Consider the following 18,292-nt stretch of genomic DNA (forward strand, 5'->3'; position numbering starts at 1 on the left):
CCCCAATTGCCACCTTTTGTCCCTGTCCCTTGAGGAAGGAGGAAAGCCACCGTAGGGCTGACCCCCTAACCCCTATGTCGGCAAGGCAGCGGGTCAGTAACTGATGGTCGACCGTATCAAACGCAGCCGACAGATCTAACAACATCAGCACTGCCACGCCACCTCGATCCAGATGCCACTGGAGGTCATCTACTAAGGCGACCAGCACTGTCTCCGTCCCATGGCCTGGGCAAAAGCCGGACTGGCAGGGGTCTAGGATGGAAGCGTCATCCAGGAAGCCCTGCAACTGCAACGCCACTGCCCTCTCTATAATTTTACCTAAAAACGGTAAATTAGAGACCGGCCAGTAATTTGCCAATTCTGCTGTACTCTTTTTCAGGAGGGGACGGACCATAGTCTCTTTCAAGGGTATTGGAAAACGCCCCTCCGAGGGGGATCTATTTATGATGTCCCATAAAGGACATCTAAGCTCCCTCTGGCAAAATTTAATCAGCCAGGAGGGGCAAGGGGCCAAATCACAAGTTGTTGGGTGTGCAGTCGAGAGAATATGTAGCTAGGCTGATAGAATTCTGGTGTTGCAGTGTATAGAAAAGAAGTCATCAGCTAGGTTTGGAAACTGTAGCTCTGTTCTTGAAAGCGCTTAATTCCTGTGGGTGAGGGACTGTGTCAACAGCCTTAATTTCTGTTAGAATGATTCTCCATTTCCTCATGGATTAAAACAGGATTACTCGTGTGGCTACTGCAAGACCTATGTGCTTCCTTATTACCATTAACAAAGTAATATTCCACACAGCATAGTCCTTTCACTGTTAGCTATTAATCTTTTTGATCTTTCAGTTTTAATAAGATTTTGGTTTTTTAACCACCTTGAAAGTATTTAAAATAAAGAAGTGGTATAAGATCTTTTATGAATGTGATTGGCATTATTTGTGTAGTTTGCTACACAGAGCCAATGATGCATCAGTTCTCTCTTTCTCTCTCTCTCTTACACACACACACACACAGCCTCTCCATGATTTTTAAAGTGGTCATAGATTGTACCATAACTGGTGTGATACCATAACTAGCTTGGTCTCCCTGTGCACTGGTTCAGTTTTGGACCGGGGGTGGGGTGGAGAGAGTTTGTAATCAAAGTTCTATCTAAGCTGTGGAGTCTTATGAACAAAAATTCTACTTTGTGAGCTACTGGCATTAAAGTTGTGAGCTACTGCATAAATTAGTGTGCTCTGGGGCCATTTATTCTGAGCTAAGACAAAAATGTATGAGCTGGAGGCTTAATTGTGAGCCATCTCACACTAACTCAGCTTAGAGGGAACACTGGTTGTAATGCTGATGTCTCCCCTCCCCTGCAGGAATTAGGTCTGTTTCAGGATGCAGGGGAAGAAGTGGCCCTCCCCGGTGGTCCAGCCCCCCTCTTACACAATGAGTTCTGCATTCACTCCCCCCAATAGAAGTTACTTTCAAAAGTAGCTGGTGTCATTCCCTAATCCTGCAATAAACACAGGGTATGAACATAGAAGTGCACATTTGTGCTTTTCATTTTCCTCACAATTCATGTTTTTGAGAATTGGTTATCGGAGGGGCGGGGGCGCCAGAAGTTAGCCTTGCCTAGGGCACCAGATAGTCTAGGGCCGGCCCTGCTTTCAGTGTAATTAAAAATGTACTTTAAAAAAAGTTCTTATTTTGTCCACTTTCAACATTTCCTGGTTTATACAAGTATGCTGAACTGGTAGCATAATGTTTAGCTTTGTCCTTAGTGGCCCTTCTCTTGTGTTCCCCTTAAGAAAAGTTTTCTGAACAAGAGCTGAAGAAAATTGGTTCCTAGTGAAGAGAAGGAGTTTGAAAATATAAAGAAAGAACATACCAGGCATTTACCAGAATCTCTAAATTCACAGCTTCTCTCCTTCTCTTACATGTAGACTCATTTGAATTATGGGAGTCCATCTAAATGTACAAGTATCTTGGAAATCAGTTTGAGTTTGGGTTTGCATAACAATAGCCTTGCCAAACATCTGGAACGTTTGAACTGAAAGTTTTAACCCCTGCTGATACTGAATCATTACCATGTAACTTTCCATTCTTCTTCACTGCTTATCCATTTAATCAAAATGCATTGTTTCTTCATGCATGCAACTGGAATGAACAAATGAGAGAATGCAAGCTGCCTGAAATGTGGTTTCAGCCAAAAGTGAATGTCTCCCTTAATATGGCTAGCAGTGCTTTCAAATGCTAGGCACACTTCTTGATTACAAACAATATATTTTTGTTTGTTTCCTCTGGTTTTTTTGTTTGTTTGTTTTCCACCATATTTTGGTTAGGTTTTGAATTATGCCTGCTTCTTTACTGCTCTTTGTTTTTGTTTTTCCATTCTTCTCATTGGAGGCAATGAGCCGTCCAGCGGTCGGAACTCCCCTGCCCCTTACCGGCCAGACAGCCGCCCTCTAACACCAACTTACGCTCAGGCCCCTAAACATTTCCATGTTCCAGGTAGGAGTTGGCACTGTTGTGTGTCTTGATGTCCTGTCATAGTGTAGTCCATAACCTTGTGTCTTGTCTCCATTATTCCATGCTGTAATTCTTCAGTTTATTTTTAAGCATACAATAATGTTTCTGAAACCCAGAGCTTATTGGTTTGCTTGAGAGAAATCAGGAAATGCTGACTTTGGTGAAATTGTTGAGGCTTAAAATTAATTAGACAATTGGAAAAGCAAGATGCACTATGATGTGATAAAGGCGTTGTGTGCAGGACCAAAGACTATTTTTTTCTTATACCAGAGTAACACCATAGGCATGCCACTTGTTAGCTGCCTGCTGTCTTTCATAACTTTAAGGGAAAAGTGGTATTCAGGCACTTATACATGGTTTTGCATTTTTGTCTCACAATAAATGTGACTTTCTGTTTGGAAACACATAGCTTGGACAGATAAGACCTAGAAGGTATGTTGATGCTTCTTGGTAAGCTTCATTGTGGGTCCACAGTTTATAGACTCCTTCCTGAAGAAATTCAAATATTTGCATAACAACTGCAGTACAGATTGATTACACAGTGAGTTTCACAATATTTACTTTATTTCTGTACACCTTATAAGGGTCCCCCACACCCCTGCTTTAAGCTATAATGCCTGATTTCAGTCTTATATATATATATATATAAGTAATATAACGATCTGCTTCTTATGTATGGGCTGCTACTAATACTGCATATAGCACAACCTGGTAACTATATTCCACATAGGGCTTACGTGTTTTTTTAAATTCCATCCATATCTCATTCCCAATAAAAGCAGATAACCCTTATGTACAATTCAAGAGTGTTGTGTAGAACAGACGTGTTCTGTAGAACATTCCTTTTCTTAGACGAAAGGGAATGAATGGTTATGTTTCTCAGAGGAAACATAGATACATAGTTATGTTTCTCAGAGGAAAAAATATAAATCTAAAAATTATAAATATTCTTAAAACAGAGGCAGGCAATGGCAGATGACCTCTGTTCCACTCTTGCCTTGAAAACCCCAGGAGGGGTTACCATAAGTCGGTTCTTAAAATCATTTGAGTTCTCTGTCTATATATTACATGCCAGTATTATATTGCTGGTTGAGTGAGTTTGTTTTTCTCTCTGTCATACCAGATGTGTACTGGAAGTTCCATTTTCAGGGTTTCCAATGATTTTTTAAAGCTAATTCTCAGGTATGTGGAGATCCAGTTAACACCCCCCTCCCCCCACAACTAGTGTTTTCTGAATTTATCTAAGAATGGCGCAGTAGCAGATTTTCTGGAGCCTTTTCAGATGGGAGATTGGGAAGCTCCAGACAGAAGACTGAAATCCCCTCTCCTTGAATGCTGCAGTGTCATTTCAAACTAGACACTCACATGCCTGAGAATTTACTTTTAAATATTGCTGAGAGCTCCAAGCATTGAATTGCCTGAACACATATGATTTGGTCCTCTATCTTGGATCTCTCTTCTTTCAATGTACTTGGAGCTGATAAATAGGACTTTTTCTACCAGTCAGTGGCATTTTCTCTAACAGATGTCAGGTGAAGATGTTTCCTTAACAGCAGGGTCTAGACCTGTCAGAGTATCTGCCTTTATTGTCCTTGGTTTCTAAGACAAGCTTAAAGGACTTGCGCATATTGTGGCTACTTGCTATGAGACCAACAGTTTAATTACTTATTATAGATGGCAATGACTTATGTTTTTTAGCCTTTATACCAGATGACATTAACCGGCTTTCAGCAATATGCGTTGTATAAGAGGGGTGCTTTGTACAATACATGCACTCTCAATTGACCTAATACTATTTACATTTTTTTTCTCTGACTGCTGTTTAAACCTGAACAGGAAAGTCTCTTAAACTAAACAATATTTCTTAGACTTTTCCCCAGTTTTTATACTACCTCCTGCTTTCCAAGAATCCTCTTTGACATCTTGTTTGTGTTATCTTATTAAGTTTCTATGGCCTTGTGCTTCTGTATTTAAGAACATGGACCTTTTCTTGAAGAAAAATCTATCCAAGCAAATATTTAAAAATAAAGTGGTGCCATAATCCTAGTATGCCATATTAGACCTTTATCCAAAAATTATATTCCACAAAATGCTCCTGACCACAAACTTGTGCTTTTGGTGGTGTCATTTGGCTTTCTCACCAGACCAGTTAGCAGGGGAGGGACAGTGGCTCAGTGGTAGAGCATCTGGTAGGTAAGTAGAAGGTCCCAGGTTCAATCCCTGGCATTTCCAACAAAAAAGGGTCCAGGCAAATAGGCCTGAAAAACCTCGGCTTGAGACCCTGGAGAGCTGCAGCCAGTCTGAGTAGACAATACTGACTCTGATGGACCAAGGGTCTGATTCAGTATAAGGCAGCTTCATATGTTTACGTTTAATGGCATAAAACATCCAGCAAACTCTATGCTGTTATGACAGATGTATAGGAACCATGTTCTGATGCTTTAAGTATAAACACATCTCATTGCTACATGTGATATCCCTCTCTTGGGCCAAAGGGAATATTGAGCTACTATTGCTCAGTCTTCCAGCAGTCATTTTGGATCTTAGTGTTCTACCAATTTTTTCTGCCTTCACCTGTGGCATATCTTCTTTGGCTGCATTTCGTTTGAAATGATTATTCAACTGATAACCTACTAAGATCTCAAACTGAGTGGCTTAGATACAGCACCAATGAGCCCGCCAACTATATGTTAAAGATTTCACATCATATGTCTGTGATATTTTTCCATCTGTTTTTATGTTTTGTTTTTATCAAAGTATTTTGTGTGATACAACATGTACCTTTCTAGATTTTGTGCCAAATCCTTGGTTTGGTATATTTATTAACTTGGAGGTTGGTTTCTTCTCCTTCCCTCCAAAGTGGTGAATGAGATCCAAATGTTAATATGTTTCTGCTTTTTATTTTCACAGATCAAGGCATCAATATTTATAGAAAACCACCTATCTACAAACAACATGGTAAACCTTATTCTTTCTGTCTTCAATACTGGGCAATCCAATATATTAAATATAGGCATGACAGGACACTAATCTTAACCAGTGCCTTGTGCTCATGTTAACAATTTTATACACCGCTGATTGTTCCACACTTTTAAAGATAAATTCATTTTTGCTTCTTTTTTATTTTTCTGTTGTGGACAGAATGTTCTTTGAAAGATGCAGATAAACATTAGAAGGCTCATTTCTTTGGATACAACTTTTCATAATGTGGGTATACATGGCTAGATTAATGTATAGAATCCTGTTTGTGGACAAGAAAGTCACAGCTTATGTCATGGTGGCCCTAGTTTCAGGCAAATAAATTGGCTCCATTTTTATGTCAGAATAGAAAGATTTTTTTTAAAGAAATGTACCAAATGCAAGTTTGCTTATAAATGGGAATCACATTTCTTGAAATGCTGAAATCAGCACATCTCATGAAATTATTGTATATAGTAAAGCAACTCTGACAGCAACAAGGCATTATTCTTCCCTCCATTATTTAAACTAAATTGGTATCCTGCTGAGATATCATTTTTGAAGATGTAGGACTCTAATCCGCAAAAGCATGTGCTGGAATAACATTTTGTTGGTCTTTGAGACACCACAAGATTCCTGTTTGTTTGTTTTTTGCAATAGCTAACATGGGTACGTCTCTAGTATCCCTTTTGCTAATTTTAACGGATTCTGTGGGGAGAACTGAGGAAATGTTTTCCCTCAGTTCTCTTGGCCTAATTTTCTCCCAATGTTAAGCTCCTGGCTAACTTTCACCTCCACTGGCTGAGATCTCACACCTATGCATAGGTCTTTGCTTCCAGCATTCCAAGAGGCAACATGGGATCAATATGTTTGGACAGTCCTGAGCTCCTGCTATCTTAGTTGGACTTTTAAAAAATCATGATATTCTATCCTGATAAGAAGGTACACCTCTTAATAGGGTTGCCAAGTCCAATTCAAGAAATATCTGGGGACTTTGGGGGTGGAGCCAGGAGACTTTTGGGGTGGAGCCAAGATCAAGGCTGTGACAAGCATAATTGAACTCCAAGGGGAGTTCTGGCCATCACATTTAAAGGGACAGCACACCTTTTCAATTCCTTCCTTCCACAGGAAATAATGAAGGATAGGGGCACCTTCTTTTGGGGCTCATAGAATTGGACCCCCTGGTCCAATCTTTTTGAAACTTGGGGGGTATTTTGGGGAGAGGTGCTAGATGCTATACTGAAAATTTGGTGCCTCTATCCCAAAAAACAGCCCCCCCCAGAGCCCCAGATACCCGCAGATCAATTCTCCATTATTTTCTATGGGAATAAATCTCCATAGGGAATAACAGAGTTCCCAGCAGACATTTCCCTCCCCTCCCCCGCTTTCTGAGGACCCTGAAGCGAGGGGAGGGCCTCCAAACCGGGGGATCCCCTGCCCCCAACTGGGGATTGGCAACCCTACCTCTAGGCCCTGTCTTTCTCCTGTTTTCCTGTACAATATGTCCACATGTTAGGGATCCATATTATTAATAGTGAGAAGACGGGGACAGTCACTTGATTTCCACTCACTGATATGGCACATATGTCTTGTGAGTACTCATGGGGTATAAGCCAGCAAGCAAATTCATCTCTTGCCCAACCTTTGTTCATTTTGTTGAGGATTGTAAAGGAACAAGTTATCTCTCCGTTGTGCCTGTATGTGTATTTGATACAAACAAAACAGACTGAGCTTAGAATTGAGACAGGCTGATAAGAATCTGCCTTCTGAGCTGGGGCTGAGTCCTAAAATGCCTGAAATAAAACAGGATGTGTCTTTGAACATGTGCCCAAGAGCCATTCTCTTCTCAAACCAATAATTGCAGCTAGTCTCCAAACATCTAGAATTTGGGCTTAGATATCAATTTGCAAGTCTTTACAGCAGTCTTCAATTTCCAGCACGTTTTCCCTTTAAGAAATTAGAAACTAGCAATATATTTTTATTACAGAAGAATATTCTGAGAGAATGTTGTCAGTCTTTGATTAAAATACACAGTTATTACATGGTCATTGAAGACTCATAGGAAAAAAGCTAGAAAAATGTAGAAGTCTCAGAACATTTTGAGAGTATAGCATATAACAATTAGATTCCCAAAGGCCAGTGGTTCTCATGGAGTATTCTTATTAATATTATTAATATTTAACTTTCATTTTAATCATGTCATTTAAGCTTTTTCTTAACATTTATTTTTATTTCTTTATTATTTGTATTGTGTCCATTCACCTCTCATTTACATATGAATGTTTTACCACTGACCTCATCAATTCTAATACGTAAGTATTGTTTGAAGTCATGCTTTTGTAGTACCCTGAGTTACAAGCTGATATAGCTATATTTTAACCCATGAAAGTTTTACAGTTTGCCTATACATACCCTTTAACATGAAAGAGAGCTCCAAATAGCGTAAAGGCCTTGTACAGCATCTATTAATTTTGCTATATTTTTGCAGGAGTTATTTTGTTAATTGAGGCCCTTTTGAACAATAATTATTGCATGTTTTAAATTAGCACTTTCCACAAAATCAATAAATATGTAGCTATATCTCACTAGTCCTTCCCTCAAATGTATTCTTCTGTGGTTGGAATACTTCATTTCCCATAATTAGCAATATTTTGTAACAGACCCAATCTGATTCTTCATGCGTAGCATATTTATTGCTATTTTAACCACTAGATAGAATGTGGTTTTACACATTTCCTTGGGCCTCTATTTAGGATTCCCAGGTCCAACTCAGGAAATATCTAGGGACTTTCCCATTCCCTAAATAAATAAATAAAACACAGCACTGCAGTTTCCCTGAAAACAGTCTTAATTTCCTCATCCTCTTTTTTGCCTACCCTGGCAGCTGTGCTTCCACTAAAAGAAAGTGAAATTTGTCAAACCCCCACAAGTCCCTTTGTCAGGCTTTGGAAGCATTTCCAAGCATAGCTTTTTTTAAGGAACATGCACACACACTCACACAACAGCCAAAATGAACAGACTTTGCAAGCCCACACTTTTGTGATTTTACTGGGGCAATTTATTCACCATGGGAGTTGCTGAATGTAACAATGCCTAATTTCAATCTTCTTCAGACTAACACAGGAATGGCACTCAGCCTTGGAGGTGGAATTTTCTTCCATCCCATAATCGGGTTCTAGCTAACTCTGCTATCCATTTTGCTATAGAAAAGACTTCTGAAGTGAATACAAAACAAACAGAGGGACTCTGCTGGCTTTCTCAGAGGCTTCACATACTCCATACCTCTGCTGACTAGCCTTGCCCCCATCCAGCTCTCTTGCTGCCAAGATTTAAAGGCACACACACATTTGGAAACACAAAATGGTTGCAAGTGTCTTCTAACCCTACCAAGAGTTAAAGGTGCATGGAGACTGTTGTGATGGGATTTCCCCCCACCAGCCAGCTAGCTGGTGGTGAGGAGGAGCCTGTAAAACAGGGGGATCCCCCACTGGGACCTGGGGACTGGCAAGCCTATCTAGATCGGATATTGCTTGCAAAATGTTTAACGGCACATTCTCCCATCCATGATGCACATGCTGTGAACATTTTAAAATGTATTTTAAAATTATTTTTTTGAAATTGTTCATGCTTCTGTTGTACAACACTGGCATTGTTGTGGACACCTAAAAATAACCCATTCACGTTCTCTCTGATCTCCAGTATTCTGCAGTTTTGTTAACTGTCCAGAGGTTTTTTTCCCCCACTTCACTTTTCCTTCAGTGGTGCTGGAGGTAAATATGTAAACAAGTTGGTGATGTTCTTCACTCCTCCATTAAATAGCAAAAGAATGTCACAAAACTATCATATAGAAGGGAAAGTTGAAATTACAGTTGAGGCACACTTTGAGCAATTGTGTCCAAAGGCCTGAAAAATTTCATGTCTCATTCATTTTAGCGGAAATCTAAAGCATTTGAGTCTTACTGTGATTCTATGAAAGTGAGAAATGAATGCCAGTATTTTCCTCTTCTTTTATGATGCACTAAAGTTTACATTATCCTATTTCTACATGTTCCAGAATCAGCATCCATATTTTTTTTACATGTAAAAGGATCTTTTGAAAGGATCTTTTTACATGTGAAAGGATCTCTTGCAAACCAAAACAAAAATTATCTTGGAAATGTTTGTTTCATAATTTTAAACCCCTTTGTTTGCTTCATGCAATAGGTCTAATGATTTGTCATTAAGATCTGTTTAAGGATGAAGTTATATTACCATTTAGCACATGTAAAACATTACCCATAGGGGATTTTTTATTATGGCTTTCTGTTAGTGAAAGTTTCACAACTGGGGTACAGGATCACATATCTAGACAGTTGGTGAAACAAACTTGAAGGATGCTTGAAGAGTTCTTTTAGAATAATAAAGGAAGTTCATTAAACTCCCGTGCTGTTAGCTAAATACCAATTTGAACTTATGAGTAAATATCTATTTAGTGACATGGAGAATGGTTTCAGTTATTAATACAAAATAGCGTCATGTTATGAATTCCATTCCTGCTGCAATTTTACAGGAATTTTGTAAAATATAGTCAGATAGAACCAGTAGAACACCAAAGAATTATTCTTAGTTTCTTGCCTAATATGAGAAAAGGTCACCTATTTAGATTTACTTTTACTAAAGACTATTCCCCAATATTCCCCACCCCCAATAAAAAGTGTCATACTATACTTGTGTCAGTCCCACAAGTTTATTTATGACTACACTCAAGCTGCATATAGACAAAACATTATTTGAGCAGAGAGCTGCTCTGGAAATGTACTTTTGTTGAAACAAACAATTTTCTCCCCTGGTTTAAGCTCAGGGAAACCCAGTTCTGCAAGAAATTGGCTGTACTCAGGTCTGACTGGCTTGTGGTTGTGTTGTCAAAAACCCAGCTTCCTTCTCTGGAGCAATTTTGCAACATGTAAAATTGTTTTTAAAATCAGGTAAAATGTAACTAAATCAGTAAACTTACATATAGTGCTATTAAAAAGGTGTACAACCTATCTGAAGGAAGGAGGAAATTGATGGGTGAACCATTGTTTGAATAATAGTATGTATGTCTGCATTTACACTGCAGAGATGGATGGAGGCCAGACTCTTACCTTAGGAGAAGACATCAGTGTAACTATTCTAATGTTACATTTACACCTAGCAGAAAGCCTAATATTTTGGTTTGGAAAGGGGGCTGGGGATTTATCTTTTGACCCAAGATACCAAGGGAGACAGTTTTATCTCTTGCTGAATGAGAGCATGGGGGGAAATGTATATAGTGCTAACTTTATGAATTGTAATGGAACTTAATGTAGAAATGAACCATAGCACTGATGTAGACTATGACATAGCAACTTAATATGATAGTCAAGTTCCCCTGATTGCCATCTAGATGCAGCTGCTTTGGCAGCCCAGAACAAGTCCTCCGATGATATCATCAAGTCTTCCACGTTCCCAGCAGCCCACGCTCCAGCACCCAACGAGATTCCAAAGATTGAGACAGAATACTGGCCAGGTCCTCCCTCACTTGCGGCTGTAGGTATGGAATAACAAATGATGTGAGCAAAACAAAAAACAATACCCTCACAATACTTATTAAAGTTTGAAAATAATTGATACAAGGACAAAGAACTTGTCCATTCTTGCTCCTTTATTACTCTTAAGGGTGCCATACTAAGTAGATATTTAATAGCAAGAGTGTAAAGGGGAAAGTTTGCCTGGAAAAACAAAAGTCTAGAATTTATAATGTTGAAATTTGTGGGATCTCAAGTCCCCAAAGTCTTGACTCCAGAGGTATGCATGGCCCAGTTTCTCTTAGAAACTTCTTCCAGAAGCTACACACCTCACTTAAAACTTCCCAGAACTCACAAAGAAGTGTGTGTGGAAGGGCATAAAATACTGTTTTTAAAGGCGATGCTGTTTTAAAAAATTCTCTCTTCAAAATGTATTCCCTCCCCCTCCAATATTTTTAGAATTCAGGAGCGTACAAGTAGGGATTCTGTGGTTCTATGGGCTTCTGAGGGGGGAAAGCAGAAAAATCTGGATTTTGATACATTCCTGATTCCCTAGATTATGGCCATGAATATTGTGATCTGTTGTATCAATAAACTTTAGACTTTAAAGAGAGGATATACTCAGACTAAGTATTTGATTATTCTAACCTTGACAGCATCTTTAAAGCTAGTACAATTCCTTGAATACTGCAATGAAGCTTGACTTCTTTTAGTTTTTGGTTCTTGTTTTTCTGTTCTTGTTTGTTGTTTTGCCATTTCATTCTATCTTGTTAGGGAACAGCATTATAGAAAATGACGTTTCTGGAGTTCTTGATGAGACAAATCCTATCATAAATAGCTAAGTGGTTAAGTTGGTCAAGCTTTATATTCTAAGGTATTCATTTTATCTTCTGTTTGATTGTTCTTCATTTGGATCATATACATGATCTTTTTTAAGCCCAATGTGTATAATCTTGATCATTTTCATCAAAAGTCAGCTGCATTAAACCATTATTACCCATTTCACATTAAAGTCTGATTAACGTGTTTCTGAAATTGGTGTCACATAGTGGCTACCAGGGCATCCTAAATATTCTTCTAAATTGATTGATATTAGTGGACACAATAGGGTGTAACTTTGCTTAGGGTTGCATTGTAAGAGCCTGAACTGTGATTGGAGAGGATCCAGGTCCTTATCTGGGTCACAGATCCACTAGATAGCTTGAATCAAGACACTCTGTCTCAGCCTCAGTCCTCCATCTGAAATACAGAGATCTTCTTCGTGGTCTCTGTGCATCACACTTACGGGAGAAAGCGCCAGCGCCGATCACGATCGGTAACTTCAAAGCTGCGGATTTCCGCGCCCCCGTCCCAGTGCGCATGCGCAGACACTCCCCTCCCTGCGCATGCCCACTAGGACCGGAGCGGACATCCCGCCAGTTCTCTTCTGACCGCCGTTGAGTTCAGTCGATCCTCAATACGGTCGGTGGATTTCTTCTTCTTAGCTTCTTCTAGCGGATTCTGAAATATTGGAATATTGCCTTTCGTCTTACGTGAGTGGGGAGGAGAGAGAGCAGCTCTTGTTTGTTATTTTCCTGCTTCCCAGTTCCCCTACCCACCCACCCCCCCCACTCCCCCTCACCTCCGCCACCGCATGGAAAAGCGGTGGGGATTTTTCAAGAGGTGTGCCAAGTGCGGCAGCAAAATCGCCCCGCCAGACGGTCACACACTCTGTCTGCTTTGCCTAGGAGAGGCACATAGACCAGACTCTTGCGCGGATTGCGCAAAGTTCTCAAGGCAGACGAGGAAGAACCGGGCAGCCCGCCTTGCCACCGCGTTGCTGGAACAGACTCTGTCCTCTCATAAAATGGCGGCTCCGGCAGGGCAAGCGCCGAAGACGTCGGTCGCGGAGGCGGTCGATACCGAAAGGCCCCCTCCCGATATCGATCGTTCCAACAAGAGACCCTCCTCGGTCTCGGCCTCGGACACTTCGACACCGGCAAAGAAACCGAAGACCGACAAATCATCGGCGGAGCCGAAGAAAAAGGGTGAGAAGAGCAAGCACGTCAAACCGACTCCCACTTCTCCTCGGTCTCCGTTGGAGCCGACGGTCCCTCCATTGAAATTGTTCGCGTCCCCGCGCCGTCGAGTGAGTCCCCAGAGACTGCAATCGATGTCGACGCAAGTTATCGTCTCATCGGACTCGGAACGGGATCTTGAATTGGCCCAAGGGTCGGGAGCGGAATCCAGTCCCCTGGACCTTATGGGCGGAGGGAACGAAAGCCCGAAGGACAGGAGCCCCCGTCGGGGTCGATCGCGGAGTCCACGCCAGGGACGACCGGTCACTCCTCAAAAACGGCCAGCGGGGAATGCACAATCCACGAGCCGTGATCGATCCCGAAGCCCTCGACACCGAAGCGGCTCGGCTGCGAGCGGGAAACGTTCCGAGGAACGCTCCCCGCCTGTCAAAGCTCCGACGCTGCCTTGGGACCAACGCCAATGGCAGTATTTATACGGTTCGTGCCCGATGCCATCCATGTTTCCTTGGTTTCCCCCACACCGGGTTGATTGGGACCAACGTTCCGAGGCATCTTGTCGGTCGAGGACCTCCTACAGGCCCGAGAAACGCCAACCTTCGGCATCGATCTCAAAACCCCCTGTAGAGGAACCACCTAAGAAAACCCGCTCTCCGCGCTCGACCTCGGACGCTTCGACACCGGAGCATCGAGTGAAACCCTCGACGCCTTCGGACCGCTCGGAATCCCCTGAGGGCTCCACGAGGTCGACGGACGGATCGGTTCATGACTCCCCACAATCGCCGTCCCAGAAAGTCACCGAGGAACAGCCCATATCGCCCTCGGAGGACTTGAAATCTTACGGGGACCTAGTTAAAAGAATGGCGCAATCTTTGTCCCTCCCGACGATTCAGCCACAACCGGAAGTGACAGACAGCGTTTTCGATATAGTGCAGAGGGACACTTCGACAGCGATAGCCCTCCCTCTTACGAATGTCATGCTCCACACAGCTAAAACTTCCTGGGACAAACCTGCGTCCACTCCCATTTCGTCACGCAGGCTTGACCACATGTACCGGATCCAGGAGTCTACAGCCGACTTCCTGTTCAATCACCCAAAACCTAATTCTGTGGTTGTAGCATCTTCCTCTAAGGCAAGGAAGACACATACTACTCCTCCGGATAGAGAGGGAAAGAAACTGGACTCTGTTGGACGACGTGTTTACTCAGCAGGTTCGATCGGTCTGAAAGTGGCCAATTACGCGGCCTGTATGGGGCGCTACCAATACGATCTGTGGGACAGACTCTCCACCCTTCTCCCAGGGCTTCCAGAACACAGTAGGAACGCCATTCAGAAGGTACAGAAGGAGGGTATGGGGCTGGCCAAGCAGCAACTGAACTCAGCCAGACACTCAGGGGACATAGCAGCAAAAACCCTCACAACGGGGATCTCACTGAGAAGACACTCCTGGCTGCGATCAACGGCACTGCAAGCTGACACTCAAGCTTACGTGGAGGACCTGCCGTTCGACGGTAATGGGCTGTTTAGCGCTAACACTGATACAGTTCTCCAAGAGATGGATAAAAGTATCCGGACATCTCGTAATTTGGGAGTCCCAGCCTCTTCGCGCCAACAGAATAAACGCCCTTGGTCCAAGCAATGGAACAAAAAACCTTACACGAAGCCGTCAGGTGAACAGCAATGGAGACCGAAAAATACATCCTTCTCCAAGGGACAATATAACCCAAAATCAAAATACTCTCCAACTTCCTCCCAGTCGTCTCGTCAAAAGGGGAATAGGCAACCGAAGCAGGGCCTTTGACTCTGTTCTCCCTTCCTGTTCCCGCCCTTACCCCTTTTTGGACCACACCCGGCTCTGGCCTTTTTACAACGCATGGGCAGCAATAACATCAGACCAGTGGGTTTTGTCGATAGTCCGGCTGGGCTATCAAATAGAATTCCAACAGGAACCAGAGGTTCCAACATTCGTCTATACCACTCCGTCTGTGACACTTCAAAAGGAAGTGACTGTTCTCCTTCAGAAAGGAGCTATAGAAAGGGTCCCGATGGACCAATTGAGCCTGGGCTTCTATTCCCGTTACTTTGCGGTTCCCAAGAGAGACGGCGGGCTCAGGCCTATCATGGACTTGCGGAACCTCAACCTGTACATACCACATCAAAAGTTCCGCATGACGTCTCTACCCAGCATTCTTCCGTTGCTGAATCTAGGGGATTGGATGGCGACACTAGACTTGCAGGATGCTTACTTCCATGTAAGCATCCATCCATCCCACAGGAAATTCCTACGGTTCGCCATCGGGACCATGCACTACCAATACAGGGCACTGCCATTCGGGTTGTCCACAGCCCCCAGAGTTTTTACGAAAACCATGGTAGTCGTAGCGGCACATCTCAGACTACAGGGCGTGGCGGTGTACCCGTACATCGACGATTGGCTTCTAGTGGCCGAATCGGAAACCAGTCTCCTCCGGCACATCGCAATGACCCTCTCCCTTCTAGAGCAGCTCGGCTTGAAGGTAAACGAAGCAAAGTCCAACTTGAAGCCCTCTCGCAGAGTGCAGTTTATAGGGGCGGTCCTGGACACCCAAGTGTGCAAGGCCTTCCTGCCCGAAAAGAGGGCGAAGGACATCATGGATTTGGTGCAGATCTTCCTAGAGAGCAAATTTGTCTCTGCCCTTCAGGTGCAGCGGATGTTGGGCCTGATGGCATCCACTACTGCGGTGCTGACTTTCGCCAGATTCCACATGCGAACCCTCCAGCTGTGGTTCCTGGGGATCTTCAATTGCATGAAAGACTCCCCCCATCGCAAATTGTTTGTTCCGGAAGGTGTTCTCAGGTCTCTGCTCTGGTGGCAACACAAGCGCAACCTACTGCAGGGGGCCCCCTTTCACAAGCCACGGCCCACCGTCACTCTGACCACAGACGCATCTCTGTGGGGGTGGGGAGCTCACGTGAATGGACTATGTGTGGGCGACGGATGGCCCAGGGACCATCTCCAATACCACATCAATTTCCTGGAGCTCCTGGCGATCCATCACGCCCTTCTCTCGTTCCGCCACCAGTTGACGGGACAGACTGTTGCGGTGCTGACAGACAACACTACTGCACTGGCGTATATAAACCGTCAAGGAGGCACAGTGTCTCGGAAACTTTGCTTGCTAGCTCTGCGGATATGGGAGATCTGCAGAGAAATGGACACAACCTTGACTGCAGCCCATCTGCCGGGAGATCAGAATGGGTGCGCGGATTTTCTCAGCCGAGGGGGAGCTCCCATACACGAGTGGGAACTCAATTGGACCTTCCTTCAACCGGTCTTCCAGAGATGGGGGACTCCGGACATAGATGTCTTCGCCACCCGCGACAACAGAAAGTGCAAGAATTTCTGTTGTCGGGGGGGGAGGGACCCTCTATCGTTGGGGGACGGACTTCTGCTACCCTGGGACAATCGCCATGTCTACATGTTTCCCCCGATCCCTCTTCTAGTTCGGGTGGTACAGAAGATATACAGGGAACGCCCGAGCGGCGTTCTGATCACCCCATGGTGGCCGAGACAACACTGGTTCACTCACATCCTAAGACTATCCGAGGGGGTTTTTCATCAGTTTCCCCCTGTGCCAGATCTTCTACTTTCAGAGCAGGGACGAGTGGTTCACCACGATGTCCCACATCTGAAATTGACGGCGTGGAGACTACGATGACTGCTCTGTCAGAAAGGGTTCAACATGTGCTCCTTAATTGTAGACGTGAGTCTACAAGGAAGTCTTACGCTTATAAATGGGACTGTTTCGCTCACTTCGTCTCTGAGTCCAGGGGCGACCCCAGGACTACAGGCCTTCCGGGCATTCTTGGCTTTCTCATTACCTTGCTAGATAAAGGGCTGTCGGTGTCCTCGATTCGAGTATACCTGGCGGCCATTTCTGCCAATCACGAGCGCATTGACGGCCACTCGGTGTTTACTCACCCGACCACGAAGGACTTCCTTAAGGGACTGCTGCGTTTGTACCCTGCGGTTAGGAAACCGACCCCTACTTGGGACTTGCCAGGTGTCCTAGAAGCCCTTACGGGCAAGCCCTTTGAACCCATGGCCACGTGCTCGTTGCAGCTGCTGTCTTGGAAAACGGCATTCCTGGTAGCTATTACTTCGGCTCGGAGGGTGGGGGAACTGGCAGCTCTAAGATGTGATGACCCCTATCTTCAGTTCCGACCAGACGGGGTGCGGTTACGCCCCGATGTGACTTTTCTGCCTAAGGTGGTGTCCTCCTTTCATCTAAATAAGGACATCTGCCTGCCAGTGTACTTCCCAAACCCGTCTACGGGGTCGGAGCGTAGGCTTCATGCTCTAGATGTTAAAAGAGCGCTTTCCTTTTACTTGCATAGGGTAAAACCTTCACGTAAGGACCCTCGGCTCTTCCTCTCCTATGCTCCGGCTTCGCTAGGACAGAGGGTTTCCTCTCAGAGATTATCAAAATGGTTGACAGAGACTATCAAGCTCTGCTACCTACTTCGGAAGCAGCCTCTGCCGGGGCCGGTCAAGGCTCACTCCACAAGGGCAATGGCCACCTCTGCGGCATTTATGAAAGGGGTGCCGTTGCGGGACATTTGCAAGGCGGCTACCTGGTCCTCTCCGCATACGTTTATAAGACATTATGCGCTGGACCTCCCGTGGGACCGTGGTTCGTCTGTGGGCCGTGCAGTTTTGCAGTCGCTGACCTGTTGACGGACCGGGCAACCCTCCTCCAGGTAGGCTGTTAGCTTGCTAATCTCCCGTAAGTGTGATGCACAGAGACCACGAAGAAGATAAACAGGTTTCCTACCTGTAACTGATGATCTTCGAGTGGTCATCTGTGCAGTCACACTACCCGCCCACCTTCCCCACTGCTGCGGGTCCGTCTACAGGGCTTATGCAGCGGTCAGAAGGAACTGGCGGGATGTCCGCTCCGGTCCTAGTGGGCATGCGCAGGGAGGGGAGTGTCTGCGCATGCGCACTGGGACGGGGGCGCGGAAATCCGCAGCTTTGAAGTTACCGATCGTGATCGGCGCTGGCGCTTTCTCCCGTAAGTGTGACTGCACAGATGACCACTCGAAGATCATCAGTTACAGGTAGGAAACCTGTTTATAACAGTGCTAGTTTACCATGCAGGATTCAGGAATAATAACATACTTAAAGAACTTTTAACACTGAAATTACTATACAAAGGTTTGTTGTTACTGCTGCTGTTTTTCAGACATGGTGAAGTAAACGAGATTCAGTATCAAATTCATGTTGTCATGATGCCAGCATAATGTGA

The 18,292-nt window shown here is 44.1% G+C and overlaps 1 protein-coding gene across 27 annotated transcripts in view; it reads left to right on the top strand.

Annotated features, from left to right (window-relative positions):
• The window catches only part of ABLIM1 (actin binding LIM protein 1), a 350,053-nt gene that overhangs the window by 307,766 nt on the left and 23,995 nt on the right, over positions 1-18,292 (top strand). For 11 of the 27 annotated variants that reach the window (XM_060241593.1, XM_060241591.1, XM_060241590.1 and 8 more), the window contains 3 exons: positions 2,383-2,487; positions 5,416-5,463; positions 10,868-11,014. In XM_060241593.1, the coding sequence (XP_060097576.1) occupies positions 2,383-2,487; positions 5,416-5,463; positions 10,868-11,014 (300 nt within the window). The remainder of the gene's footprint in view (positions 1-2,382; positions 2,488-5,415; positions 5,464-10,867; positions 11,015-18,292) is intronic. The other 16 variants (XM_060241597.1, XM_060241581.1, XM_060241585.1 and 13 more) reach the window with 5 other exon arrangements.

This window comes from Heteronotia binoei, chromosome 6, assembly GCF_032191835.1.
Source record: "Heteronotia binoei isolate CCM8104 ecotype False Entrance Well chromosome 6, APGP_CSIRO_Hbin_v1, whole genome shotgun sequence".
Classification (NCBI taxonomy): domain Eukaryota; kingdom Metazoa; phylum Chordata; class Lepidosauria; order Squamata; family Gekkonidae; genus Heteronotia; species Heteronotia binoei.